The sequence below is a fragment of the Camelus bactrianus genome, chromosome 19 (assembly GCF_048773025.1).
Source record: "Camelus bactrianus isolate YW-2024 breed Bactrian camel chromosome 19, ASM4877302v1, whole genome shotgun sequence".
NCBI classification, from domain to species: domain Eukaryota; kingdom Metazoa; phylum Chordata; class Mammalia; order Artiodactyla; family Camelidae; genus Camelus; species Camelus bactrianus.
In genome coordinates this window covers 24,355,676-24,374,298 of record NC_133557.1, presented here as the reverse complement: position 1 = coordinate 24,374,298, position 18,623 = coordinate 24,355,676, and the positions used below count along the sequence as shown (strand labels likewise).

At 47.2% G+C, this 18,623-nt stretch overlaps 1 protein-coding gene across 5 annotated transcripts in view; it reads left to right on the top strand.

Moving 5' to 3' along the window:
• The window catches only part of NFATC2 (nuclear factor of activated T cells 2), a 146,418-nt gene that overhangs the window by 57,814 nt on the left and 69,981 nt on the right, over positions 1-18,623 (top strand). For all 5 annotated transcript variants that reach the window (XM_074347445.1, XM_074347446.1, XM_074347443.1 and 2 more), the window contains exons 4-5: positions 14,168-14,370; positions 15,379-15,551. In XM_074347445.1, the coding sequence (XP_074203546.1) occupies positions 14,168-14,370; positions 15,379-15,551 (376 nt within the window). The remainder of the gene's footprint in view (positions 1-14,167; positions 14,371-15,378; positions 15,552-18,623) is intronic.

The following is an 18,623-nucleotide window of genomic DNA, read 5'->3' as shown; positions in this document are numbered from 1 at the left end:
TCTCTTTGGCTTAAACCTAGTAATGTGGCCACATTTGTCTGCAAAGGGAGTTGGGAAGTGTGGACTCAGCTGGACTTACTTGTTGCCACCCAAGATAATGGGGCCCCTGTTACTATGGAAGGGAAAATGGATAATGGACAGAGAGCAAGGGGTCTCTGCCAGGACAGATGACCTTGAAGAAAGATATGGAAACACTGTTTTTATAATACAATTTTGAAGTTTTGAGGGATGTGGTCCTTCATTTACTATGTGGTTTTCCATAGCCTGTGGTCTAGAGAGATGATGGTTAAACTTGTAGATATAATAAACCTTTGGGAGAGGTCCATGAAGGATGCCACCTGATGGGAGGGCAGGAAAGGTCTCCTATGATGCATGGTCCCTGGGGACCTCTAAGAGTCTCTTTTGAGAGCCTGTCTATACCCATAAGTCAAAACCCGCAGCTTCCCTCCTGCTAGTCCTGTCTGTCTATTCAGTGCTGAGTTTCCAGCACCTAGAACTCATAAGCACTTTATCTCTAGTTAGTAAAAGAATAAGTGAATCTGAGCCTTGGTTTCCTTACCTATAAAATCCAGATGACACTCTGGTCCTTCTAACCTTCAAAATAGAGCATGAAGGTGCAGGGGCCAGGGGCCTTGGAAGTCAGTGCTCACAAGGCTGGGCAAAGTGTGACTATTGTTACTTTTTTAATAAGTTGTTTTTCTTATAGCAAAGGTTATATATGCTCATGGTAGAATGTCTAGATGCTACAGATTACTTACTCATTACTTATTTATTGGGTACCTACTATGTGCCAGGCTCCGAGTCCAAATGAAGGAGAAAAATGAGGTGTTCATTTCAATGAGGAAACAGACATTGAAGAAATTAAACCATAAAAAGGGTCATTTCAGATTGTGATGATGTGTTTTTAAGGGAAAAAGTGAGTAATAGGAGAGAATGTCTGGGGAGGTGGTTTATTTTATATTGGGGTCATCAGGGGATTCCTCTCCAGGCATGGGTTTCTTTAAGTTGCTATTTGAATGACAGTAAGGAATCAGGCAGATGAGAATCAGGGAAAGAGCATTCTTGATAGAGGAACAGCATGTGCAAATGCCCTGAGGCAGGGAAGCTTAGGTGTTTGTGGCTGCCTGTAGTGGACCAAGGAAGGAGAAATAGAAGATAAAGCTGGAGAGAGAAGAAGGAACTGGATGATGCAGGACCTTGCAGGGCATGGAACTTGAACTTAGTTCTTTATGCACCAGGAAGCCATGGGTGGATTTTAAGTAGAGGGGTGATGTGATGTGATTTGCTTTTAAAAAGGTACCTCTGGCTGCTTGTAGAAAATGTATTTGGGATGGTGGGATGGGGAGAGGGCAAGAGAAAAGCAAGGAGATTATCAAGGGGGTGGGTGCAGAGGGCTGGGCACGAGATGATTGTAGGATCTGGAGAAGGTGAAAGAGAAGGTGAGAAATTGAAGGGGTAGAGAGGCCCTTTGAAGATCCTGCCAGTGGCAGTTTCTGATGGACAGGGAGTAGGATTCTAATCCGGATTTTCTGAAGAAAAAGCCCCTTCTCCACAAGTGTCAGTGTAATTGAAGAATGGTTCTCAGCAGGCTGATATTGTCCATCAGGGGACATTTGACAACGTTCAGAGACATCGTTGGTCGTCACAGCTGGGTTTGGCAGTGGGGAGCAGGCGACTGGTGTTTAGTGGGTGGAGGCCAGAGATGCTAGTAAACATCCTACAGGAACAAATGGCCCAACCACAGAGAATGATCTGGCCCCCAAATCAACCTTGGTCATCAGTGCTGAGGCTGAGAAATCCCGGTGCGTTAGTTTGTTTTTTACGCCACATCTTAAATAAATGGGGGGATAATGATAATCCCAGATGTCACCATCCATCCAGAGAGGCACCCGATTCTTCACCACAAGGACATGTGAGAATTGTTCTGAGAACAGCTTTCGGCTTAGCATCTCTTTGCTGAGAGGCCCTCAGCTGAATGAACGAATAAACGAATGAGTGAATGAGCGCAGAGCTGCCTCCCTGAAGAGGTGAGTCAGATCGGATTGGCCCACATGCTTCCATCATGTTATGAAAGCCAGGCCCCGTGTGGCTCCACACAAGAACGGGCTCCTTGTTCCTGCGTGATGCGATTTGTTGATCTGCCAAAGGGGCCCCGCCTCTCCCCAGGTCACCGACAGAGGCCCGTCTCCGCGCCGTCTCGCCGTGTGCACGGTACAAGAGTTCTGCAGAGCCCTCCAAAAACCGACCCTTTGAAACGAAAGAAATTGGATCTTAAAATCCCAAAATAGAGTGCGGAAAGGTACACATCACGTCTGCCTTCTCCTTTTTTCCCCTTTGTGGCAAAAGTGACTCAGAATTCTTGGTCTGGATCCAGAGAGACCTGCCTGGCCTTTGGGGTGGGGGCGGGGGGTGTCATTTGATGGGGAATAACTCACCTTTTTAATGTCTTGACGGGCTCAGCTGACTCTTTTGCAATTCGCAAGTCCTGCCTTTTCCCACCCCACAATCTCGGGGTTCTTTTTCAACTTTTGGCCCAAGTTGAAAGAGGAGGGGCCAGGGCTTATGCCGCGCCCAGAGGGCTCTGTCTTTGGTGAAACATATACGTGAGGCTGAGCTGCAGTTTCGGTGGGACGTTTTATCAAAGTGTTCAGAGGGGCTGCTGCTGGAGCCAGCTGCGGGATTCTTGTCCCAGCGTCCTTGGGGTGTTCACACACTGCCGTGTTGGGTACCACCGCTCAGGGTCAGAAAAGTGCACGAGGTTTTCATGAGCTGCCTTCAGTCCTCAATGGCCCCCTCCAGGGGGCTCAGTTTCCTCCCTCCTCCCTGCTTCTGCCAGAACCCAGGTCCCTTACCGACAGCAGACACTTTGTTCCTCAATATCAGGTTGGTGTCCTGAGCGAGGGACTCCTGGAGGAATGTTTCTGAAGCACGCTCTCCGTTGTTGTCTGGTCTTTGGGTGAACACACAGGTAGCAGAGGGCATTGCCTGTGCTGCACTTTTCCTCACCATCTCCACGAGGCTGCCAAGTCACTGCACTTTTGACTCAGTCTCTCCCTGTGTCGATCTCTAAGTGCTCCCTGGAGAAGAGATTGTACGCTTCATTTTTCCACCCCAAGCTTGTCTCCTCTTTGACTTCCAATGGAATTGGCCTGGTATAATATGTCTCTTTCATGGTGAGACACATTCCTACAGGCTGGCTCAAGTGGTAGTGAATTTAGGCCTACTCCAAACATGGGGATTCTCTTCTAGACATGAATAAGCCTCCTTTCTCAGGGTCACTGGAGGATGAATCACTTGGCAGTATGTTGAGCCACATAGGAACCTGAGAATTAATCTGTTCATTTATTTACGCAGTAAATATTTATTGAGCATCTGCTGTAGGCCAGGTACTGTTCAAGGGGCTAGGACACAGTGATGAATAAGCTTTTATTGCAGTGGAGGGACAGGCAGTAAGCAATAAGCAAATAAGTAAGATGCGTTTATCATGATTAGGAGGGAAATCAGTAGGAATGGTGTAATGACAGTGGGGGTGGGGGAGTGGTTCTGCGTTAGCCAGGCTGCTCAAAGAAGGCCCTGAATTTAGGCTGAGACCTAAAGAATCAGGAGGTTGCCAGCCATGGGAAGACCGGGGGGAAGAGTGCTGCAGGCTGAAGGAGCACCCATGCAAAGGTCCTGAGGTAGATCTAAATTCAGCCTGTCTAAAGGAGCAGCAAAGAGGCCCATGCGGCTGGACCAGAGTTGGGGAGATGAAGTTGTGACAGGGGCAAGGGCCAGATCATGCCAGGTTTTGTAGACTGTGATGAGGCATTTGGATTTTATTCCAAATGCACCTGAGGGTCATTCCAATTTAGAGCTGAAAGATAACCTTCAAGATGATTTCTTCTAAGAACTGAAACTAGAAGGAGGAATTGAATTACCATCGGTGAAGGAATATTAGTAAAAGTTAACATTTACTGAATGCTTGCAACATGCTTTGTGTGTAACTCACCTGATCATCCCAGCAACCCAGTGGGCTATGCGTTGCCCTTAGTCCCATTTACAGGTGAAGAAACTGAGGCCTGGAGAGGTAAAGTTCTCCCGTAACAGAGGACGTGCCCGTACCAGGAGGTAATCCAGGTGGTCTGACTTCTCCGGGGTTCGTACGCTCAAAGTTACATTGGTTCTGCCCAAGGAGGAGCACAGAGAGAAGATGTGAGAAGTACTTGTTTGGCTTCTTAAAACAACAGAAAAATAAAACTCCTTCCAAATTTCGACTCCAAGAAGGCTTGCATATTTCAGTCCAGGACTTCCAGACTCATCTCCTATGTGACTCAGTCGCTCCTTGGCCTGGAGAGATAGTTGGTCGTGACAGGGATGCTGGTGGGAAGCCCTGGCTGAGCTGACATGCCTGGCAAGTGGACGAGAAGCCGGGGCTGAGAGTGGAGAGGAGTGAGTGGGACCCGAGAAGGGAAAATTGGTGTCTCCGGGAGGGAGGAGGCAAAGTGATCCAGTTTCTTTGTTCAAAGACCCCTGGAGGCGGGGCTGTGGGGGAAGGGGAATGGGGTGCAGCCCTGGATGCTGGGACCCATGAGGCTAATGTGCCTTGCCTCTGATCTCTCCACACTGTTTTCTATGGCTTCCTCGGGGTTTCAAATGTGGACATGGTAATTGGAAACAAATTTAGCATGTTTCAGACCATCCAGCCTCTCTCTGCAGTCAGTGTGCTTGCTGTGCGGTAGATGCGCCTGTTTTTAATTTCCAGTGATGTGAGAAATATAGAATGACTTGATTCTTAATTTAGAATACCAAAAGAGACTGACTTGGTTTGTTTTTGAGCCTGTGCAAAATGTCTAATTCTCTTTTTAGGGCTCACTTTGTGATTTTTAAATGTGGCCCTATCGAAGCAGGGAGGAGGGGCAAGCTAGGGGTAGAGGGTTAAGAGGTACAAACTACTAGGTATAAGATAAATAAGCTACAAGGATATACTGTACAGCACTGGGAATATAGCCAGCATTTCATAATAACTAGAAATGGACTATAACCTTTAAAAATTGTGGATCACCTGAGACTTACAGCATAGCGTCCATCAACTGTACCTCAATTAAAATAAAATAAAATGACATAACATTAAATGTGGCCCTATCATAGAGGCATCTGGTCAAAGAGATCTCAAGATGTATCTGGCCAGTGGGATCCCCACTCAGGTGAGAAAGCAGATGTGGGGCTCCTATTTCATCACACCTGGGAGATGCTGTCATCTCTTTTTGGAACAGGGTACCAGTTGTCCAACCTGCCCAGTCGTGCCCACACTGAGCAGGACACAGTGGTTGCTGCGGGCCAGGAAGGTAATTGCATCAGCTGGAGAAGCCAGTGTGGGCAGCATAACAGCCCTTTGTCATGGAGAAGGGAAGGGTCTGGAAGGATCAAAGCCACTCAGACCCCCGCTGGGGGGCTCACCTCCCTCCTGGTGTTGCTCACATGTGGAGCACCTGCATGATATTCGAGGCACTGCAAATGCCTCAGTGAGCAAGGCAGAGAAGTTGCTGATGCTCTGGAGGGGGAGGCAGAGAACAAATCAAGTAAATACCACGTGATGTCAGGCGATGGTAAATGGCTGTTGCAACAGAGAGCGGGGTGAGTGGATGAAGAGTGAAATGAGGGTGGGCTGCCTTAGTGGGGTGAGCGGTTGGGGAAGGCCTCTCTGCTGAGGGGTCATGTTGGGGGAGGCTTGAGCGAAGAGAGGGACGAGCCCTGGGGACAGAGAGGAGGAGCGCTCCGGGCAGAGGGAACATGTACCTGCCAAGACCCTGTGGCCCGAGTGTGCCTGGCGTCTGCCTGGCTCAGTTGAGGACCACCAGGCCAGTGTGGCTGCAGTGGAGGCGGGGGGAGGGTGGCTGGAGACGGAGGAGAGGGGTCAGGTCAGATAGGATCTTTTGAGTCATGCTAGACATTGGCTTTTTGATCCGAATAAGATGTTTAAGATGTTTGCTCTTGGGGAGGGCTGAGCAGGGGAGCGGTGAGACCTCATGCACAGCTTTAAAGATCGTTCTAGCTGCTGTGGGGGGGAGGCTCCGTGGAGCGGGGTTGGGGAGAGGTGGCCAAGGAGGAGAGCAGGGAGACCAGGAAGGAGTCCACTGCAGTGGCCCAGGGACGAGTGATGGTGGCCCGGACCCTCATGGCGGTCACAGGGCCGGTGGGAAGCAGTCAGGTTCTCGCTGGATTTCCAACCCTGAGCCAACACTCACGGCTCTGCTGGGTGTGGTGTGCGGTGTGCGGTGTGCGGTGTGCGGTGTGTGCCTCTCCCGGCGTGGGCCCTGTGCCCTGGACTCGAGGGGAGCCTGCTGGCGCCTCTGCCTGCCTCTCCCTTTGCTGAAGGCCTCCACCTTGGACTCTGGCTCTTGAGGTTTCTGTAGAGGGGTTCTGGGTCTTTCCTCACAGCCTGGGATGGGACAGTGCATGTTTATTTGGACCTTCATTGCTGTGGTTTTTCTTCCTTGTGGCCTTTAGAAGGAATGTCACGGTTCACAAAGGGAAAAGCAGAGGGGGTCATTTTCTTTGAATGATTGCTTTGGCTATATTTTTTATGTTATACAGTTCATTTGTGTTGAACTGTAATCCACATATTAGGTTCAGGGGAGCTACAACCATGGGGTCCTTGGAGCACGGAGCTTCTTCCTGGGAATGATCAAAATCCAGTGGACATTTTACAATGAGGCCTGATTTCTTTTCCACTTTTATTTTGAATAGACACACCCTTGTACACATACACACATACACACACCCCTCTTCCTCACCCTAAAACACAAATAGATGTATTTGTTCCCAAGGTTATGGTATATTTTGGAGATTATTCTCTATCAGTATGTAAAAAGCTTCCCTAGAATGCCCCATATGGTTGCCCAGGTTGTGCACTGCACAACTCCAGGGGCTGCCATTCCTAGTAACTGTTGGCTGGTCCCAAGCATACTCATTCTTTTCTTTTTTATAACAGCATTACTGTCCGTCATATACCACTGCTGATTTAACCAGTACTCTTTTGATGGACCTTTAGGTTGTTTCCAACCTTTTGCTATTTTAAAGAATGCTGCATTGAATAACCTTGTCATCAGTGTTTTTCTGCACATCTGCCAGGACACCCATAGGATAACCCACTCACTAGTAATGGAATTACTACAAAAGGAGTGTACATTGTAATTTTGAAAGGCAACTCCAAAATTGTCTACTGCAGATTTGGGCACACCCCTCTTTCTGCAGACTCTGCTCTGAGGTTTTCATATTTCAGCCAGGGCAGGTTTTACCTGGGTGGCACCCTTGTTCTGTCTTTTCATCAGTCCCTCGTGGAGCAGATGGCGGAAGTAATCCTCCTGCTTTCAAACCTGGGTTCAGATCCCTGCACTGCCTCTTGCTTAGTGGGGAGCCTTGCATCTCTGAGCCTCAGTTTCCTCTTCTGTAGAAGGGCGGTTGAATTGTTTATGGAACTGTAAGAGGATGAAAAGGGGAGAGACATGCAACAATTAATCAGGCAAGTTAATTATATCTTGCAATTATGAGAAATACAACAAGGAAGGCTCTTACTGGGATGCCCCGCCTTGTCCGGGAGCCAGGAAAGACTTCCTTGGGAAATAATATTTGAGCCACATTCTGCAGTATGACTAAGAATTAACTAGGACAAAGGTAGGGGGTGAGGTGAGGAGGGGGATTGTTCCTGAAAGAGCAGGCACAGGGAAGACCATGGTAAGGGGGTGGGGGCATGATCTGGGGTGGGGCCAGGTTGCACCTTGCGTTGCAGCCCCTGGGAGCTGGGAGTGACTAACGGCCAGCTGAAGTTGATGGAAGGTTATTCTGGCCATAGAGTGGGAAATGATGGGTGAGGACTAGAGGGGATACAGGGAAAGTCTCTAGGGAGAGAAACAGTGGTAGTTTGGACTAGGGTGGCAGTGATGGACAGGGGAAGGGTGGTGGATTCAAGGGCACTTTAGGAAACCAAATTGATGGGACTTTGAGATGGCTCCAGTACGGCGGCGAGACAGGGAGCTGTCATGAATTAGGATTTTTCACGAAGTTACTCATAGGTGCTCATTAGATGGATAGTAATGCTTGTTGGCATCACTGAGATGAGAGTAAAATCATGGACTAGTCTCCCTGGTGTGTGTGTGTGTGTGAGAGAGAGAGAGAGAGAGAGGGAGAGAGAGAGAGAGAGAGAGAGAGAGATGGGAGCAGGTTTGGAGTAGCAGCTGTGTTCTGCAATTTTTGCCTCCAAAAACAAAGGTAGAAGTTGAAATCCACATGTATTTGAAAAAACGTTCTCCCCACGTGCTGTGTGGCAATTGGTAATTACAATAAAACATCCCCATGGACTTTCCCCTTTCTTTCAGAATGTAATCTTTGAGGATGATACCAATTTCCTAATATTCCAAATTCAACAACAACAAAAAATGCTACTTAACATTGTTAAAGTTTGATTTTAGTAAAATTCAAAACAGTTTCTTTGGCCAGTTGCCATTCTGAAAATCAACCCCACATTTCAGATCTGATGGCAGCCTCGTCCATCTGAGAGTATTTAAAAAGCTCTGAGCGTAGTTGATAGAAAAATCGCTTTCAAGGAAGTGTCATTTATGAGTTCTCACTGCGGCATTTATAATGTGACGTTTGAACAACCTAAATGCCCAACTGTAGGGGTTAAAACTTCGGGTCCTTCCATAGGTTGGAAATGGGGGAGGAGCAAGGGGGAGAGGGTAAAATTTAAGGCAGCACTCTCTCTCGGGCACCCAGTTTGCATTTGCACAGCCCTGAGAGCCGGTGCCTCCTTAAGTCACATGCCCGGCACCCTCACTTGCTTTGTGCCAGTCTAAGCCCAGGGAGATTCTGTGACATCATTTGAGATTGTCCCATTAAACAACATTTAATGACAAGGGAAAATAGTCACACTACCTTGTTAAGTGGAGACAGTATCCAAGATAGAATCTCAGATGTTCTCTGTGTGCCTAAAAGAGTCTGGAAGGAAGTACACCAATGTGCTTACTTATTTTGAGGGAGTATTTTCTTTATAATTTATACATTTTTATATTGTCTGTTTTTCTGCCATGGATGAACCCTTATTACTTTTATAAAAAAAAATGAAGAGGAAGCAAGTATCCACACGCACTGACGCGCTGTATCTGTGCATTAGGACAGTTAAATTGCTGCTAAGAGTGGGGAGAACTGGGACTTGGGTGTGGGTATGATGAGCATTATCTGAATCTGTAGGTCTCTGAGATGTGGAAACCATGGTCACTTCTGGGTTCCTTTTACTGAGCTGGTGGGATGGACCTGCTTGTCTTAATAGACGTGGTCCAGGATCTGGGAGAGTCAGGAGTCAGCTTTGACGAGGAAGCCTGGGGTTCCACTCTGGGGCTTTTGAGCTGCAGGGTCCTGAGCAAGTCACTTAACCCTGCTGAGCCTCAGCTTTCTCATGCAAAAAAGGAACCCCCCTGCTTCCCCTCCACTGCTGTGCAGATTCAGTCAGCTTCAGAGCTTCCTACCTGTGCGTCAGACCCTCCCGATGCGCACCAGAAACTCCTCTTCCTCCCGGAACCTGGTAGACTGCCTGGAAATTACAAGAAGCAAAAAACTTTCGCTCTCACTTCGGATGCAGGAAGTGGAGCCTCTTCTGCTTTGGAGGCCGGCTGACCTTGAGCTTCTTAATTGCAAAGTGTGGGCGCAGGAGTCTGCTCTGGGAGGCAACCCTGCTTGCCATGCCCCTGAGATGGTCTTATCTTTGGAGAAGCCTGGAAAGAGGCTTCATGACCGAGGTCTCCTGAAATTGGGGACAACAGGGCATTTGGGACCTCAAGGGCAGATCCTGCTGTCCCAAGACACCATGTTGCGTTTGCAATGACCCAAGTCACTCAGTTTTTGCAGAAGCAAGTAAATAGCCGTGTGCTCTTCTTAGACCTCCGAGACCTGGCACGGCTCCTCCAGAATGAACTGACCCGGGCACCTCCTACCACCTTCTGGGGAAGGGAAGGGTGGATATCGGAGGGAAGCGTTCTTCTCAATCACGATGCTGTGGTTTCTTCCCCCCACCCCCACCCCGACCCGGGGTGGGGGTGGGGGGGTGGTGTTTAGCTGCCCGCGCCCATGGAGAAGACAGAATGAGGGCCTGGGTTTCATGGCACGTGAGGATGTTTAAGGTTGTTTTTCACCTTGTGAGTCTTGCTCACTCTGAGCTTCTCCGTTCGGTTCTGTCATGTCACCTCTGTGTCTGGATGTGCATCACCCTCCGATGACAAGGAGAATTCTTTCATGGGTACCCAGTGGGTGCTGGGCTTTGGGGCCCTACAAAGGTCATCTTATTTAGCCTGCGAAAGAGCCCTGGGCAGTGGGAGGTGATGTCCCTGTTTGGAATGGAAGCGCAGAGAAGTGGAGTCACAGCTCCAGAGTCCCACAGCTGCTCGTAAGAAGCAGAGCCTGGATTGAAAGTCCATTGTATCAGCTAGTCCAGCTCAACCTGGGGCTGCTCTGGGACTTGAGGGGGCCTGCTTAAAGACACGGGTCCTCTCTTAGGGGCAACAGTCTTTGTTTTGGTTGCTGTTGTCGTTCTCTCTCTCCCTCCATCTCTCCCTTTCCAGCCTCAGTTCCCTCATCTATAAAATGGGCCCATCCTACCTAGAGGTTTGTAACGCACTGGGGCACAGGGCTGGGCCTGGGGCAGTGTGCACTTAACTACTGCACTGCTGTTGATGGTGACAACTGATTCCACATGTTTACTGATCATACTGAACAAAACACAAGAGCTTCCTGCTACCATGGACTTCATGTTTGGCTAAGAAAGATACTAAGCAAATGAACAATTGACAAGAAAATTTCAGATGATAAAGAAGTCACTATTTCCGTGACGTGCTAGTGAGTGTTTAATATCCACTTCTCCGAAAAAAGAAGTCCTGACTTCCAGCATTTGCCAATTTTTGTGGTGTAAATATTCCCACTGTGGCTGATTTCAGGCTACCAAAGTGATGTCAAGTGTCTCTTAAAATTCCTGAAAATTTAACCATCTGGCTCTTGCAAGGCTGAAAGGGCGGGCTCCAGTACTGGGTATATGTAAATAATGTGGTTTGGGAAAGACCTGAAGATCTAAGAGCTAAATGCAGTGGTGGAAGGGTGTGCCAGGCAGAGAAGATGGCTGTGCAAAGGCCCTGAGGTCAGAGAGAGAGAGAGAGCGCTTGGTTTGCTCAGGGAACAGAGGATGGCTGGGTTGGCAGTGGGATGGAGGGATAGAAAGGCAGAGCCTGGGCTGTTGGATGCCTCCTAGACCATAGCTTTTAAGTTTGGATTTTATTCTCCAGGCACAGGAAGTCTTTGGAGGGTTGTAAGCAGAGCAACAGTTGGGGTCTATTAGCATTTTTTAAAAAAAGATCATTGGGCTGGTCTGTTAAAGAGCAGCAAGAGGTCAGTTGGGGGCAGTCGTGGTCACTCCAAGGAGAGGCAGTGGTGGCTTGGACTAGTGTGCCATCATGGGAGGTGACAGGTGGCTGGGTTCAGGGAGAGCCTTGGGGATGTGACAGATTTAACCCCTAGGTGTTCCCTAGCTGTTCACCCTGAGCACATGCAGCCTGCAACTTCTGCTCTTCTAACCTGGGGAGGCAGATGAACCTCAGACCATCAGGGTCACTATCTGTCCTACCTACCCTCCTCCTTGGTACTCACGATACTGTTACCACTTCCTGGTGTATCCAGGAGGGAAGATGAGGAAATCTACTTATCTTGGATCCAAATGCAAAGCAAGAACAACAAAAACAAAATCTCTTTCAATGCTGCCCTTCTCCCTGTGATTTTTTTCCTGGGGAGAAGTGCCTGGTCTTTGATTTGCATAGGAGGAGAACGATAAGAGACTCTAACTCCATTTCCACCTTTGCCCGAGGGTGCTTCTTGGGTGTGTATCAGACATGTATGTAAATGTTGTGGGTATCAGCCTGGCAGGTTATGAAGAAGATTACCATCTGTCTCTGCTCCACCCTTAGCTTGTCTCTTGGTAGAGAGTTTAGCAGGGCACGAGAGAACGCCACCTTTCTGGACTTGCGTTGTCCAATAGAACTTTTCTCAATAATGGAAATGTCCTTTATCTGTGCTGTCCGTTACGGTAGCCACTAGCCCTTTGTGGCTGCTGAGCACTTGAAATGCGGGGCTCGTGTGATGGGGAAACTGAATTAATCTTATTTTTGTGTTACTTGTTGTATTGGACAGCACCATCCTAGACCGTCTGTAATCACCCATTGCCCTGGAGCAGTTGACTGGAGATCCTACTGAAATTTTCTAGACTCTGTGGAATGGTGGGATCTCAGTGAGTTGTCACTGTCATCCCACCCAACCCCTTTCCCTGCCAGTTTGCAGAGAAAAGAGCAGAGGCATAGAGGATTCCATGATTTGCCCAGCGTTTCTCAGCTGGGGAGTGGCAAAACAGGAACCCCACCTTCTGACTCTCAGCTCGACATTCTTCTTCTTCTTTTTTTTTTTTAAATAAATATTTTTCAAAACCAATGTTAAATTTCCCAAATTTCTAGGCAGTAATTCTTCCTATAACTTTGTGAATAAAGTTAAAGTCCTCTTTGACCACCTTCTCAACTTTGATCTCCTCCTCTGTCCCTAGAAGTGATCATAGTGTGGCCAGTTTGAAGTGCATCCTTCCACACCTTTTCCTATTGCATTGACATGAGTATCAATGAATGGATTAAAAACATTCAGTGTTTTTTAAAAAATAAGTTGTATTACGCAATCCATATTTTTCTACCAATTGCTTATCTCTTTCAACAGCCTTAGATCTTCCTGGGCAAGTTTATAGATGTCTTCTTCCCTGCTGTTTTTTAACTAATGCAGTCTTTCATAGCCTGGACATGTCAGATTATTCATAAGCCTAATCAGAGTAACTGACTGTTCACTCTTCTGCTTGTTTTAGTAAACATCTTTGTGCATGTCTCCTGCAGGCACAATACTTCATCTGAGGTACATGCTGAGAAGTGGATTTACTGGGTCATAGGGAATATGTGTTTTTAAGTTTAATGGCTACTACTCTAACACGCTTTAAAATAGTTGTGTCAGTTTACGCTCCCCTCAGCTGTGCGAGAGTAACTGTGTCCTCCACCTCCAGAACACTGCATGTCATCGATACCTACATGAGTGTCCATCACATGGGTGAAAAATGATATCCCATGGTCGTTTAATTTGTATCTTCCTGTCTACAAGCGAAATTGAACATCTTTTCTGTGCTAATAGTCATTTGTTTTTCTGTGAATTGCCTGTTCAAATCTCTTGTCCACTTTTCTGTCGGAGAGTTTTATTAATTATTCAGCAAATACATGTACTAGGATGCCTGCCACGTGGCACACGTTGTTCTAGGTGCTAGAGATTCTGTGGCAAGTTAAAGAAATAGACATTCCTGCCCCCAGTGAGGGGATGATCTAGTTGTAGGAGAAAACCCTAAGCAAAAGGAATTGAGAAAATATGCAGTATGTTTTATGGGATGAAATGAAGGAGAAGGGGCGAGGGAGAACCAGCAGGGGTGGGACTGGATTTTAAACAGGATGGACAGGAATCCTACCCTTTACTTATTCACTTGTAGGCATTCTTTATGTATTCTATGTACTAATCCTTTGCCTGTTAGATGTTGGATGTATTTTCTCCCAGTCTTTAATTTCCTTTCAATTTAGATGATGGTGCTTTTGCCTTGCTTTTTCTTTCTCTCTCTCTTTTTTGTTTAAATGACAAAATCTAACTTGTTAATTGGAATATAATCATGTAAAAAGTGAAAGTTCCTTCTTCTGATCTTTCCAGGCAACCATTATAGAGAGTTCTGGTTTACCTTTTCTGACTGTTTTCTATCCTCACTACCATCCCCCCAACTCCCTGACCACTAATTAAGCACGATTTCTGGCTGATTCTCCATAAATGCAGTTCTGATCTATCCCATTCTTTCTCTTGGCTGCTTACCATTCCATTTTAGAGGAGTTCCCTGTAATTTATCCAAGCAGTCTGCTCTGGCTGGACACTGAGATTGCTTCTGGGTCTCCATTCCTCCAGATGACGCAGCAATCCTGTGCTCTCTCTGCTGCCCCTGAGCTCCTCTGATCTTTTTTTGTCAATTGGACTACAGCCACCACACCCTGCATGCATGTTGATGGTGCCATCATAATTTGATTTTGTGTTCTGCCCCCAGCTCCATGGCTACATGGAAAACAAGCCCCTGGGGCTTCAGATCTTCATTGGGACGGCCGACGAGCGCATCCTTAAGCCCCACGCCTTCTACCAGGTGCACCGGATCACAGGGAAAACTGTCACCACCACCAGCTATGAGAAGATCGTGGGCAACACCAAAGTCCTGGAGATCCCCCTGGAGCCAAAAAACAACATGAGGGCCACGTAAGGGCTGCGGGTGCCGAGGGTGGTGGGTCTTCACCGGGAAGTGAGTGGGGCCAAGTGGCAGGGGTGTGGAAGAGGGGGCTCTGGAGTTGACGGAAGCAGCTAAGATGGTGGATCCCAATCTGTGATGGACCCACAGAGAGTTCTATTTTTAAAGTTTCTATTTTAAAAGTTCTAGACCTAGATATTTTTCATGAGTATTGGCAGAAAGAATATTTATGCATCTTTGGATTGTGTTGTGCTTGGAATGAAGCTAAATTTACTTACATTTTAAACATTTATTTGACTTAAAGAAAATGATTAAATAATGATGCAGACAGGTCTAAACTCACAAAACTAATATGCATATGCCTAAAATGTGGGAAACACTGCACCCACGTATTGGAGTCTAAAAAAACTTTTTATGAGAGAATCTCAAACATGAAAATGGCAAGAATTATACAAAGAACTCCTGTTACACCATTTGTTCCGATTTACCACCTGTTAACATTTTTCACACTCGCTTTATTACTCTCTTTCTCACCGTCTCTCCATTTTTCTCCTGAGTCATTTGAGAGTTAGTTGCAGACATCACACCTTTTTACTTTTAAATACTTGAGCCTGTGTTTCCTAAGAATAAGAGCACTCTTCTGTGATCACAGTACATTGATCAAACTCAAGGTATTTAATGTCAATACACTACTCTTACCATTGCATAGTCCAGAATCAATTTTCGCCAGTTGCGTCTTTGAGTTTCTCATATACTTTTGAGAGTAGAAAAGTTGGCGTGAAAAAAAACCTCCCTAGAGAAATAAGTTCCAGTGCGGAATTACGCTAATTATTTTGTAAGTGTTTTACCCCCATCTTGGTCTAAATTCCTGGCTGAAATATTGATCAGTGTATTGCAATCCCCGCCTCCACCGTGGCTGGCAGGTGGAATTATTTTGGTTCACTAAGGCGGTTTTGTGGGTGACCTTTCCTGCCCACTGAGATGGTCGGTGGTCAACGGAGTTCTCCATTTCCTGGCAGCATCGACTGTGCGGGGATTCTGAAGCTTAGGAATGCGGACATTGAGCTGCGGAAAGGCGAGACAGACATTGGGAGAAAGAACACGCGAGTGAGGCTGGTTTTCCGGGTGCACATTCCAGAGTCCAGCGGAAGGATTGTCTCCTTGCAGACAGCGTCTAACCCCATCGAATGCTGTAAGTTGGGTTCTGGGCAGGGTTGGTCTTTGGAAAGTGCACTGTGTGTGACCTTCCACCCCAGGCATTGTAGTCTGGGCAGGGTGCCCAACAAGAATGTGCAGGACCCACAGGGATGCAGTTGGAGTGCGTTCACTGTACTTAGTGTCCTCTTTCTCTTTTCCTCCTCTCTTCTTTCACTAGAATAACAATAATACCGCAGTAGCCGTCGCTTACTGAACTGTGACTCTGCTGGTCCCTGGGCTAACTGTGAGTGTGCAGTGCTCATTAAATATTCACAGCCATCCTTGGCAATAGCTGATGTCCTGTTGCCCATTTTGCAGAAGAAAAGGGAGAGAGATGAGGGGTTAGGTAACTCCTTCCAGCAGGGCTGAGGTTTGAGCAGGAGCTTTGGCATGCAGGAGCCACCTGTCTCCATCACCCTCAGCCCATCCCTGGACACATGTTTACTGAGAATCTGCTCAGTGTCTGGTGCTGTGCCAGGGGTCTGCAGATGAGCATGATGTTTTCTCTGTCCTTAATGAGCTTATGATCTGGTAGACATATAAATAACCAAGGATGTTATTGATGTTCAGAATCCAGTATAGAATGGCTAAGATCTGCCATCTGGAAAGGCTCTGAGCAGAGACCTGGCTCAGCTTTAATAGGCTTCGAAAGGAGAAGCTGCTTTGAGCTCATTCTTAGGTACTTTGGGCAAGTTTGTTGTTGTGACAAAGCTTACTGTCTGCTCAGCATTTGAGAGTTTAGAAGTCACTTTTAAAAGCATAAAGAAGGAAGAAAGTAAGCTTTGTTCCAGAAACAAAATCTGCTTATATTATTTTTAAAGTCTCTTTCTTCTAAGAATATTTTTTTATGTTGCTACAGTCATGTTCTATATTCAGTTATGTTGCAGCATTTTTTTTTTTCTTTTTACTGGACATTTCACCATAATTATTGTCACAAAATTAGTTGCCTACAAAGGCCAAGGAGGTGATGTTAATGAGTGAAGGGGGCTGGGTGGGGGCAGTAGGGAGTGGTGGAGACTGGGGGTCACCGAAATGGGATGCTGTTATTCAGATCCAGCCAGTGTTTCCATGTGGGAATGTAGACTTAGTGTGGCCAAATCTTCTGATTTTTTTAAAGATTAACCAATAATCTCCTGATTTTTTAAAAAGCAGCAACAAATTCAGGATACTCTTTGGGTCAGCAGAGATCTGCACATGGCTTGGATTAATCAGAGGTAGTCTTAATCAGACACTGATGAGGAAAGGAAACAGATGAATATTTTATATAGAAAGGATTGAGGGAGACTGGCCCTCAGCCAGCAGGGAGAGAGGGTGGACCCTGGTGGGGAGAGAAGCCAGAACTTGGTCTTGGTTGGTCTTGAGAAAAGGCGAAGGAGGCCTGTGATTTCTTCCCAGTTTGTGAGTCAAGATGTGGCTGGAGTTGAAAGTGGTGGTGACTTTGTGCTCCGCGGGAGGGAAAGGCCCAAGAGCAGACAACAAGGGAAAAGAAGTGTTCGAAAAACATCATCTCAGAAGCCTTGGAATTCCCCCGCCCTCCGCAGCAGACCCCACCCCTGACCCCCAGGTGCTCGTCTCGTGGCGGGTGCCCCACCTTGGTCTTGGTTTTGAACATCTCAGGATGTTTGGGGAAGGAAACTTGGGCTCTTCCTCTGTGATTTGGGGGATTTTGAAAAGCAAAGGTCTCCCCTTTCTGGTGAATGACTCACTCTCCAGGATGGGGCTGCGGTTTGCAGCAAGGTGGGGAGCAGCAGGCCTCAGCAGGGACCGTACACAGGAGCCCAGGCATCTCTTCATTTTGGGTCTTTGAAGTCAACTTTTCTCACGTCGAACTGAGATGTAAAGGATCATCACTGAGCTGCATGCACCCCCAGCGAGATCTTCAGGGAGGTATAAAGTTGTTTGAAGCTTGAACATGGTGTGTTTTTTTTTTTTTTTTTGGCTGATTGAACTCTCATGCTTTGATAGATAAGGAAACTGAGACTTTTCTTGGCAAGGTGATTCACTCATTTTTACTCGGTAGGTAGCAGACCCAGAGTCTCCAACTTTCTAGCTCTGTGAAATACCTTCTTTTGGTTTCTGCAACACTGGCCTTCCTTGCAGTACCAAATGAGCTACCGACTGGCCACTTTCCCTCTTACAGGGGGAAGACAGGCCCTTCTGTCAGTTTTATCTCCTTTGTTCTGTTTTCCTGGATCAGTGCCTAGTAGTTCCATAAATATTTATGTGTGAATTGACTTACTGTTTGTATGATCCTTGGGGAGATATTCAATATTTGCTGACAAATGAGTCCCTAACATGTATTAACTGCGTACGTGTGCCGTAAATATTTGTTGACTGATTGACTTCATGTATACCCCTTGGGGAAGGCGTGTTGGTAAGGAAAACACTCAGCGGGCTGGTATTTATTTGCAAGGCTAACTTATTTACTTTGGAGGTAGATGCCTTTTGCATGATGTCTTAGGGATCAAAGGAGAGTTCTCAGAATCTAGTGGAAAAATCTTGACCAAACTACCGGAGGCCACTCTTTGGAAAGTGGAGTTATTTGCTACGAATGCAGACTTATCGTCTTTACTTACAGGCCACTGTGCCAGAGGTCAGCTCTCAGCTTGCACGCTGGGGCGCCCCGTGGTTCTAGTCCTCTGTTTCTGCTAGATCTTCACTGTCGCCAAAGAGACACTTTGGGTCCCCTCCCTTATTCTCAGCAGAGACCATTTCGAACCTTCTCCAGTCCCCCCAGCTCCGGAGGCCGCCCCGCCCACTTCCCACTCCCGGCAGATGACTGCGCCTCCCACTTAGAGAGCAAGGAAGAGGTCAGAGGGGATGATCCTTGTCTTGCCCAAGAAAAAAACCTTCGCGTGGAGGCAGCTGCGGGTGGCCTTCCCTCGTCCGGCCCCTCTAAGTGGGCTGGTTCCCTCCCCTGGGACCCTCAGCGCTCTCAGCTTCCACGCCGAGTTCTCTGTGGCGGTGGAGCCCTGGCTTCCCTCTTGCACCAGTTTCCCAGGGCTGGGATAACCAGCTCCCGTCACTGAGAGACTTGCATCCACAGAAATTTAATCTCTCACAGACC